The 11,391-nt window shown below is 38.3% G+C and overlaps 1 protein-coding gene across 2 annotated transcripts; it reads left to right on the plus strand.

Moving 5' to 3' along the window:
* Positions 1-1,935: 1,935 nt before the first annotated feature.
* LOC146648263 (organic cation/carnitine transporter 2-like) lies at positions 1,936-9,866 on the plus strand. Of its 2 annotated transcripts, none has more exons than XM_085389831.1 (10): positions 1,936-2,519; positions 2,711-2,814; positions 3,775-3,929; positions 4,701-4,872; positions 6,960-7,101; positions 7,283-7,377; positions 7,504-7,718; positions 7,818-8,000; positions 9,020-9,155; positions 9,467-9,866. In XM_085389831.1, the coding sequence occupies exons 1-10, from the start codon at positions 2,142-2,144 to the stop codon at positions 9,537-9,539; spliced, it is 1,653 nt and encodes a 550-aa protein (XP_085245957.1). In that variant the 5' UTR covers positions 1,936-2,141; the 3' UTR covers positions 9,540-9,866. The 2 variants fall into 2 exon arrangements, with proteins under 2 accessions (XP_085245957.1, XP_085245958.1); XM_085389832.1 differs by having other exon boundaries at positions 1,936-2,234.
* The last annotated feature ends 1,525 nt before the right edge of the window (positions 9,867-11,391 follow it).

Here is an 11,391-nt window from a genome sequence, read left to right on the forward strand (position 1 = left end):
ACATGTGGACTAAAGTGAAAGTAAATTAAAGTGAACAAAGGATATTCAAAAGTCCTGTCCCTAATTGTACACTGTAGCGCTGTCAAAGTAACTGCTGTTTACTGCTAACAGGCATGTTTCCAGTAGCGCAGAGGCATTGAAAAGAGAGAGGTTGGTATGAGAATTTGCCCTGAGAGCACAAGAGCTACAAAACTTTCAAAGAGAAATTGGGCAATGCTATTAGCAGTTACAGGCCTGCTGCAGCCGATCCCTCATCTCCCTACTTGAACCTTCACTCAGGTTATTCAGGTACAGTCAAGAAGGACAGCACATCACGTTGCTCTTTCTTTCCATGTGTGTGTAGGAATATACATTACTGTGTGTACAGCTACATAGGTAATGCATATTCAGTTCAATTAAGTTCTGTTTTATTTATATAGAACCAAATCACAACAAAAGTTGCCTCAAGGTGCTATACACTGTAAGCTACACACCCAACAATAATACAAAGAAAACAGAGAAAAACGCGATGACCAAGCCCTTAGGCGACAGTGGGAACGAAAAAGTCAGTTTTAGCAGAAAGAAACGTGCCACTTGTAATTTCATTGTACCTGTGACAACGACAATAATGACATTCTGATTCTGATTCCAGCAGAACCAGGCTCAGGGAGGGGCGGCCATCTGCTACCACCGGATGGGGGTGAGTAGGATAAAGGAGCCTCTGTGGAAGAGAGCCAGAGATTAATAATAACAAATAATTAAGCAGCCTACTCCTATTGCAGCATAACTAAGGGAGGATTCAGGGTCACCTGATCCAGCCCTAACTATATGCTTTAGAAAAAAAGAAAGTTTTAAACCTAATCTTGAAAGTAGAGATAATGTCTGTCTCCTGAATCCAAAGCTGGTTCCACAGAAGGGGCCAATAAAGAGAAGTTAATATACAAGAAATAAGCTCTCTTTTTCTAGTATCTGTCAATATTCTCGCTGCAGCATTTTAGATGAATTCAATTTTCAGGGAGTTTTCAGGACATCTTGATAATAACGAATTACAGTCCAGCCTAGAGGTATTAAATGCATGAACTAGTTTTTTAGCGTCACTCTGAGATAGGATTTTTCTAATTTTACAGATATTGCGCAAATGGTAGTCCTATTTGTTCAATATGTGCATTAAAGGACATATCCTGGTCAAAAATAACTCCAAGATTCCTATCAGTGTTTCTGGAGGCCAGATTAATGCCATCCAGAATGGACATCTGTCTAGAAACCGCATTTCTAAGATTTTTAGGTCTTTATGTCTTTAAGACATTCCTGCAGTTTAACTAACTTGTGTGTGTTATCTGGCTTGATCCACAGATAGTCATATGAGCAACAACAATAACATAAAATGTACATTTAAAAAAAGTTAAATTAACATAAAATAATTTGATTTTATTTTTTTAAATAAAAGTTATGGCGCTGTTTATAAAAATTAGTAATTATGTAATTAAATAAAAGGCAGTGACAAACAAAAATAAACAAACCAAAAAAACGTGTTTAGTCTGGATTTATACGAACTGAGATTTGGAGAGCTGGTGTTTGATGCACGGAGCAGGAAAACTGAGAACAGAGTGTTTCTCTGCGTTCACAGTCAGTGTTTATGGTTTCTAACCCTGCGGCAGCATGTGGGAAGAGAAGTTCCTGGCAATCATACATTTTATTCCGACGTTGATGTGAACGCTTGTTATGACTAACTAGGCTTGGTATTAACATTGACAACTAACAGATTCGTTTATAAGACAGCTGTCCGAAATCCCGATTGATCATCGAGCATTCAGCGAGCAGGGAGTTATCAGTACGTGTAAGGGAAAGAAGTAGTCTAGTGGCAGATGGTATCCTTACATAAGCCAAATACGCTTGTGCAAGCGTTAAAAGCTGCCCTTCCAGTTTTACCAGGAAGGAAAAGTGTGCTTTGTGGGATGAAAGGTTCAAAAGCAATTCAATGACTGAAGAGTACAGTTACAGTCTGCAGGTGTCTGCTTTTCTTTTTTCTTTTTCTTTCTTTCTTTCTTTTTAATTTCTAACACGTCTATGCACGGCGTGTCTGGTTTGACATGTTGCATAAGGTATCTTAAAGCAACTCTCTAGAAACAGTTCGCTTGCGCTCCTCCAGGTTTTTTGCGAGCATGTCAAATGGAAATATCAGAGACTTTGACGAAATCACGTCTTTTCTGGGCGACTACGGGCTCTTTCAAATTCTCGTTATGGTTCTGCTCAGTGTAAGTACAATGCCCGCAGGATACATGGGTGTAATTGTGGTTTTTGTTTCGGATACACCCGAACATTATTGCAGAAGCCCAAACAGCTCCTCGCGCAACGGCACAGAGTGGGAACAGGAGAATGGTTTCCATGACCGGGGCAGCTGGATGGGACCGGGCAGCTGCTCTCGATACAAGCTCAATGAAAACTGGACAGAAAAAGCAGCCGGCTTCAATGACACAGAACAGTGTTTGGACGGCTGGGTTTTCAGCACTGACAAATACACCACCACCATCGTTTCTGAGGTTCAGTACTGCCTAAATGATCACTGACAGTCAGCCTGTAGTACACGAATTGTTTCGTATGGCTGTGACATTAGACTTCGAGAGCTAAAACATGTAAAAATTGCTTCATGTATTCGAAATAAACTCACTTTATTCTATTATTTTTGTCTGAACGTAACCCGAATAACCATATTCTCTCCTTTTAACTGAAGTGGGATCTTGTGTGCGACAATGCATGGAAAGTCCCTTTCTCCACCTCTTTCTTCTTTGTGGGGGCACTTATTGGATCTTTTATTAGTGGACATCTATCAGACCGGTAAGTCTGTCATATAAAAATATGTAATCAGCCTTTGTTTAAAAAACGTTAAGATAAGGAGGCTGAAAGATATCGTGGCTTTAACAAGTAGCCTTTGTCTTCTTTTTTTTCACGAGGAAAGGTTAAAAAAGTTTTTTTTTCTTACCTGGGTGAATTGAAAAAAAAAATCATAAAAAGCTTTTGATATATGATTGCTAAAGTGACCTACAAATAAAACTAGTTGCTTTAAAGTTTTAGGAGGAGAGTTAAATTGTTTTCAGAACAGATAAGTCATGTAAAAATATTTAATACTGCAGTCTGAAAGATGGAGGAGTGTGGCTCAAAGAGGCTCCTAAATTTAGGTCTGTGTATTAAATGTGCATGTTCTTTTGTGTGAGTATGTATTTCCTGGCTGAAAACTATCAAGAGTGTATTTAGAACTCTGCAGGTTTGAGGTTGAAGCCTGCAGAGCTGTTTTCATGTCATCTGAGGCTTGTGTTTGTTTCCAGTTTGGATTCTATGATCCGCTTGTCTCAGCAAGTTGTTTGGTAAACGGATCAAAGATCTGGAAGCAGATATTCAGTCTAAATATCCAGGTAGTGGGCAACAGAGCAACATAGTGTACGCACTACTGTGGTAGAAGGGAATCTTTTTCTTAGTTCATAACAAGCAGGCAAAGCTACAAGTAAAGATTGTCTCTTTCACTTTTAGTTATTGGTATTTGGGTTGTTTTTTTATTTTAAATTTTTTTTTATATATATATATATTTACATATGTATTATTTGATGAGCTGAAACCAAACAATTTTTAGCAGTGGTGCTGACAGAAAACAATTAAAACCCATACCATCTGAGAGAATCAAAAAAATAGAGAGAAGTAAAACTGATAACCAGCCCAAACTCACTATGATACTGTTATGTTTTCATGACATTACATCTTTACATCTCTGTATTCCCTATTTCTGCATAACTTTTCTTACAGATTTGGTAGAAAGCCAGTATTTTTTTTCACTATGATCCTACAAACAGTCACCGCTTTGATCCAGGTCACCTCCGTCAGCTGGGTCATGTTCACTATCCTCAACTGTCTAAGAGGACTTGGCCAAATTTCCAATTTCATTGCATCACTCGTACTCGGTAAGGCAGCCCATTTGCTCCTATCACACTTCAAGAAGTCTCGGCATGTATTCTCCAGGGCTGAAACAAAGTGTAGCACAGAGCCATGCTTCTGTTCCTCAGCGTGGCGGTGGTTCAAAACCCATTGAAAGGTTGTGCTGTACCAATTCATTTTGGGTCTTAAAAACCTGGTTGTATTGTGTTGAGGCAGTTTAAAGAAGCATTAATCACTATTTCTTGTCTTTTTGTTAAACATATCACATTTACCTAACACAGAGGAGACACACGTTTCTAGTAGGGTTACATCATCCAGCGTAAAAAAAAAAATTGTGCCAAACACGTTGATCCTTCCGCTGTGGTGACATTTTATAAATAAAAGGTCAGCCAATAGAAGCTTTCATGTGAACGAGCAGAATTAAAGTCTACATAAAAGTTTCTTTAACCCCGAGAGGTCTAATCAGCATCTGTGGTGATCCTAACCATAATTTATTATATTATTTAATTTCTTCTGACTATGATTGCCGACTCCTGTTTGTCTGAACAAAGCTGTATTTTTCAGCTCCAGAGGTATCTCCATGAAATCAGATAAAGTGCCTCAAGCATTGAAGGAGCATCCTTTTGATCTAAGGCTGTGCTCCTTGAAAGAAAGGCGTTTTGGCTTTTTGTAGCTTACTTTTCATCTCCAAGGCTCTAGGCTAAAGTAAAATACTCCTTTAAGCCATTGTCTCAGAAAACCAATCCTCTCATGTTTCCTTTCATTAAAGCCCAATCCTTCATCTTTGTCTTGTCCAGGTTCTGAAATGCTGAGTAAGTCTGCCAGGGTGACCTACATTCTGCTGGGACACAGTCTTGGGTTTGGCTTTGGTTATGCCTTATTGCCCCTCTTTGCTTACTTCATACGTGGCTGGAGGATGCTGCTGGTTGCTGCTGCCCTCCCAGGCTTCCTATTTATTCCAATGTGGTGGTAAATCTAATGGATGATGATTCATGTAACCAGTGCACAGAGAATTTTATTAGGACTTTGTGCACCCCTGCATTTCAGTGCATTAATCCGATATTAGCAATGCAATTTTAGAGAAACATGTCAGTATTCGGGTTTTAGCATTCAGTTAAAGGTTACGTAAAAAATCTGAATGGGGAAAGATTTTACCATGATATTATTGTAAGTGCTATTGGCTGTTTTTAAAAAAAAAAAAAAAAAAAAAAAAACATAACATAAGAGTCTCTTGGGTTAACTCTAATAAAACATATATAATATTGTGGTCTGATGAAAATGACCAGAGCAGCTGGAGCTGATACAATGACATAGCTAACTCACATAACTGCTGTTTATATTTGTGGTGTTCACGACATGCCCAGCCTTGTCAATAAGTAGCTATAGGTTCCTGTTAAACAAAACTGGAAAACTGAGTCCACAGTTACTTGTTAAACTCAATTTCCATGTGATGCTGCATGTGGATGTCTCATAACAGCAACTTTGCTTCTTGTTATGAAAAGTATAAAACATATTCACATACATTATAGAAATATTTGATCAGCGAGTGGAGACCAACAGACGTGTTACAGCAGGCAACATCAAAATTTGTGCATGTACTATTTGGTTTCACTGTGAAAGTAACTCTGGAACGTTTGATGAATGCAGAGTTAGAACAGAAGTTAGTCAATGCCTGCAAGATAATGTTTTTGTTTAGTCAGATACATTACATGTACATATTCTGTCACTCAGCGTAAGGAATTAGAATATTTTTTATTTATCCTTCAATCTAACCAGCCAAGCTAAACGAATCTATTTTTTTTGGTTTTATTTGTCTTTGTGTTAATATATAACATAAAAAACTGTTCAAGGGCAAGTTGCATCAAAGCAAACCAGAAGATTTCTGAAATAATGCCCTTTAGGCAGGCAAGGCCAAATTAGGGAAATTTGAAAATAACCTATCAGCACAAACATGTCACGCCAACTGTCAGGCACGGTGGTGGAAGGTGGTGATTTGAGTTTGTTTTGCAGCCACAGGATTTGGGCACCTTGCAATCACTAGGCCGACCATGAACACCTCTGTATACCAAAGTATTGTTAAGTCAGATGTGAGGCCAGCTGTCGGACAAATAAAGCTTCATCCAAATTGTGTCATGTAACAGGACAATGATTGAAGCCACAGCAGCAAATCTGCGACAGAATGGCTGAAAAACAAAAGAATCAAGGTGTTGCCATGGCCCAGTCAAAGTCCAGATCTCACCCTGACTGAAATGCTGTGGCAAAACCTTAAAAGAGCAAATAAACGAATGCCCACAAACTGCAATGAACTGAAGCAACATTGTAAAAAAGAGTGGGTCAAAGTTCCTTCACAGCGATATGAGAGACCCATAAAGTCATGCAGAAAACTTTTACTTCAAGTTATTGCTGCTAAAGGTGGTTCTACAAGCTACTGAATCACAGGTTGTACGTAGTTTTCCAAAGGACTGCTTAGAGTCAAAACCAGTGAAAAATATCTTTTTGACAGGAGTGTATATATACTGGAGGAGTGTCCACCACACAGACAGAGAGAGAGAAAACAACAACGGACCCAACCCAGTACAGGATCTAAATAAACAGGAATAATGAAATAAAACAGATTAATGAACTTAATTAATGAACCTCAGAATTGTTCCTCATATATACTCTGACATGTAGATTTAGTTACATCTGGTATCACACAGTATATCAAATCCGTACATTACTGAACTGGCGTTACTGAAAACTGTTATGCTGTCAAATCCACTGAGGGTTTTGCTGAGTGATGCAATAAGTCTTTCGTTTTCTTTTAGAAACCAGAATGGCACACACATAAAACAAAGTCCAGCCTCACTATCCTTTTTACGAGCGCATGAAACTAATTTCTCAAAAGCAAAGTTCACTCACGATCAGTTCAGACAAGATAACACTGTTGTCAGTCAGCCTGGACGACATTTGGGTGACAGTTGTGATAGATAACACGTGTTTTCACTGAATCTGGAAAAATCTTGTTTTGAGGTGCATGTTTTGCTACACGCTTTTCACTGCTCTTGTGTGTGCAGCTTGATTCCTGAGTCGCCTCGTTGGCTTTTGCAGAAAGGTCGAGTGGAGGAGGCTGAGCTTGTCATACGTAAGGCTGCCCAGTGGAACAGAGTCCCCGCCCCTGAGGTCATATTCAGAGCTGGGGATTGCTTGGAGCTCATGGTACCATTTTTTTTTTTATTTCCTTGAGCTATGAAAGCCATTGTGCTCCAGTATAAAATATAACTTAAATTGTAGAAATCACACAATACTTTTCCACCATGCAATCTGAAATTATTATATATTCAGTGTGGACAGACGACTTTGCTCTATAATGTTCTGTTTCTTTCTGTGTCTAATTCAGCAAAATAAAGATGAAGAAGAGCAGACATACACTTACATGGACTTGATGCGCACCCATAACATAAGGAACATAACAATTTTAGGTGTTTTCATATGGTAATGGGCTTTCCGGAAACATACAGTAATGCCAGATATTGTGTTGCATGTTTTAGTAGCAATAATTATGCTGTCTAATGTAAAACAAACTTGTATTGCTGAGTCTTGATTATGCTTTTTTTGCAGGATCTCTGTGGCCATGGTCTACTATGGGCTCTCTCTCAATAGCAGCAACCTGCATGGAAACATCTACCTCAACTGCTTCATTTCTGCAGCCATTGACATTGTTGTGTATGTAGCCACCTGGCTTCTGATTGATAGGGCTCCACGGCCCACTTTACTCTTCACCATGCTGATGTTCTGCGGTATCATGCTTCTGGTTATAAAGCTGGTTCCTGAAGGTATGTGTACAATATTAGCAGTGCCAGGAATTAACTAGAACACTCGGTAGATTAGCACTTTGTTTAAACTTTTTCTAATCACTGCCTTTTTCTTTCCAGACATGCCCATCATGGTCCAGGTGTTGGCTTTGGTGGGAAAGACTGGTGTATCTGCTGCTTACTGCTTTATCTACGTGTTTTTCACTGAGCTGATGCCCACTGTGGTCAGAAACATGGGCTTGGGGATCTGCGCCACAGCTGCACGAATAGGAGCTATCATATGTCCTTATTTACTTTACATGGGTAAGTGTGCTTTCTTTTTGTTTTTCGGTCAGAGAGCTTAGGGGAGGTGCATGGGCATCAAAGCTGAAGCAACAATATCCATGTTCGGGGCTAATCTGGCATTTTAGTATTTCAGTTAGTGTTTCACTTTGATAACAGGGGCAGTGGTTAGCATTGCTGGCTCACAGCGAGAAGAGTTATATCCATGTTAGGGCATTTCTGTGTGGAGTCGGTACATTTTCCTCATGTGTGGGTAGTCTGGCTCCTTCGTACAGTCTATAGACATGTGTGGGGTTAGGCTAACTAGATGTGAAGCATCTATGGTTGTCTGTCTCACCCTATGATAATTAAGTCTCCCAGCAACCCTAAAACGGATAAGCAGAAGAAACTGGATGGATGGACTTTGATTGGACAGCCTAACATTGCATCCTGGTTTGATCATGATTTCTGTAATAGGTTTGCAGTTCATGAGCCTGAGTGAAGGAAGCCGTGACAACAGAATTGACCTTAATGTGTAAAATCAACAGAGGCCACTTTCAAATGACAAAGTCCACTTTAGGATTGACGGTTTAATAAATAACACTATACATGCAGTTATTATCAGAGGCCTCATCCTCATTTCTACTGTGACCTAGAGTTGTCATGTGTGATTTAAGTGGTTTGATTAAGGAAGTCTGTTTTCCACCTCTCTTGAAATTATTTTTAGTTGGTTACAATTTTGTATATTCATTTCCCCAATGGTTTTCTCATCTTCTCTGGACTCTGTATATCTTTTTATTTCTGAAATACATCTTGGTAACCTGACCTCCTTCCATTATTGTGTACAAGAGAATGTGCTAACACCATTTTTCCCTTTTTCCGTTTTGTTTTTTTGTTGCCAGTATATTGCGTTATTGATCTGGTTTTAAATGTATTTGTAAATGTTGTAATATAATTCTTAATGCTTGTGTATTGTGCACATCTTCATGATGTGGAAATCCTTTTAACAGTGAAAAGATCTCTCATCGTTCCATTTTAAATGCCTTTTATTTTTCTTGCAGGTCTATACAGCAAGATCCTTCCCTACATCATTTTTGGCACAGCCAGTATTATGGCTGCTGCCGTTAGCATGTTGTTGCCAGACACCAGAAACAGCAAACTCCCTGACCTTCTCATCCAGACCAAACACATCAGACGGTATGCTGTTGATGGACGTACCGAGTTCAGATTTCCCTTTTATTTTAATGGCGTAATGTTTGTGGATGGGAGTACACTATAACCATGACCTGAAATTAAAGGATCCAGCTTTTGATAATAAGTCCGTTACTAATGTATTTGTATTATGCAGTATATATAAACACACTGGCTCGCATCAGAAAAATTTTAATTAAAAGGAGCAAAAATTCTTCAGAGCCAACTGAATCGCAGCATTTTTTTTTGTGTGTGTGTATTTTAGCCATTCTTATTTATCTGTTCATTCTGCCTTCGTTTCTCTTTATATCTTTAAGCTTCTCCTGCTGTTCAAAGGAAGCTCTTTCAACCCGACCTGATGCAACTGAAGGCTTCAAAGAAGTGAACTAGAGTGCCATCTACTGAAAGGAAATCACACAGCAAGTGTGGAAGGACCACATGCATTTGAAGATGAACTACATGTATCGTTAGCTTTAAGATGTGTCTGTAGGACTGTGAGAGGTTAATCTGAAGAAAGTTAACTGAGCTTCTTTGTTCTTGTCATGCAGAATTAGTGATATACTTAAATTCCTGGGTTTACACTTTCTCCATCCAGAGTCTTAAATGGTGCTTTTGTTTTTGGCCTACTTGATTGTTCGTCTGTTTGTTTTTCAGAATGTATTTTTATGCACTCTTGTATTTACAACATTTATTAAAATAAACTGCATCTCACAATGATGTAGACAAAAAATAAATTGTGTAGATGGTTTTGAAATAGATTTTCCTAATTTGATAAGTCTTCATGTCTGTCCAGTTTTTGCTGATTTAGAAAAACACCCCTCATTTCATTATATTGTGCTAGGGAAATCAGATTTATTGAAACGTGTGTAAAAATACATTCGGAATACAAAAATAGTTTGCACAATTCTAAAGAGCCTGAAAGTGGTACCACCCTTATTTTTCAGTATGTCCTGAACTCTTTTAAGCTTTCTTAGGAATAGTTCTCCAGGGTTCTTGAACAATATTCAAGCTCTTCTTTTTTGTTTGTTGGCTGTATTTTGTTCTGTTCCCAGTGCTGTGGTCCAGATTCTGATGAGGAAAATCCATCACTTCCAGTGTTCCACTAAAGACATGATTTTCAGATTGTGTTCATTTGTTTCTTCAATTGTTTTTCTCTGAAGAACACACTGCACACCATGCTGACATGCTGTGTTTGAGCTAATAGCTCTTACAATGTGTAGACACTACACTGGTTTCAAAGTGCTTTTTTTTGCTTCCATAATTCATAGGTCAGTGTTAAATGGCTTAATACCATAAAACAGATACATAGTCTTCTGAAAATGGTCAGGTACAACAACTTGGCCAAACCTGTGTGAAAAATCAACCAATGTCCAAAGAAAAAACAGAGGGTCTTTCGAAAGTCTGGAGAATTATTGCCCATGATAACTTAAAAAAATAACAATAAATAAATAAATACAAGAAAGGCTGGCAGCGTGGAAGGATGAAATAAAGAAATGAAGGCTGGCTTGAGACCTTCGCACGGTAATGTACATTGGTAATCCGAGAAAGAAGCGCAGTCACAATAGAAAGTCTCAGGCCTCCGTTTTGTGCTTCAGGTGAATGGATGAATTGTTAGCCAATCAAACAGGCAGCTTGGAAGGCTATAGATCCGAAAGACTTTCAAGCAGTACCATCAGCTTCACGATTATTTATTTATATAAATAAATATTTGAAAACCCTGCATTCCGGATAGTGTTCTAAAGAAATAAGTGTTATTAGTGCCTTCAAAGATAGATCCATATGTCTTTGAAGGCAGGTTAACAAATAGAATGAACTTTAAATCTTTTGTTTTTTTATTATTTTACAATATTTTTTACAACTTTGTTATTTCCCATTTTACAAAACAAAAGGCCCTCACAGCATGTATTCGCTAAAGTCCTTTGTACAAAAGGTTGCACGTTTTAAAAAAATGTGATGTAAATACACAAGTAGAGCGATAAAATAAAATACGTTTTTTAAAAATCGAATTAAATTTAAATGATCAAATAACGAGACTAATTTACGGGTTTTGTTTAATTATTTTTATTTTTCCTTTTTTACTAAAGAGTTTCATTTCATTCGGCCATCTGTTTACGTATGCTTTGGTATCTGTTGGAAGCATTAAGTATCTATATAAGTCAGCGTTCATACCGTCGATGGTTCATACTGCTGCTCGCGCAGCTGTCTAAAATATCGCGAGATTGCTACTCTGGACTACTTAAGG

Source organism: Rhamphochromis longiceps, linkage group LG18 (assembly GCF_057381845.1).
Source record: "Rhamphochromis longiceps isolate RC_006_pf linkage group LG18, R_longiceps_female_GT1.1, whole genome shotgun sequence".
NCBI classification, from domain to species: domain Eukaryota; kingdom Metazoa; phylum Chordata; class Actinopteri; order Cichliformes; family Cichlidae; genus Rhamphochromis; species Rhamphochromis longiceps.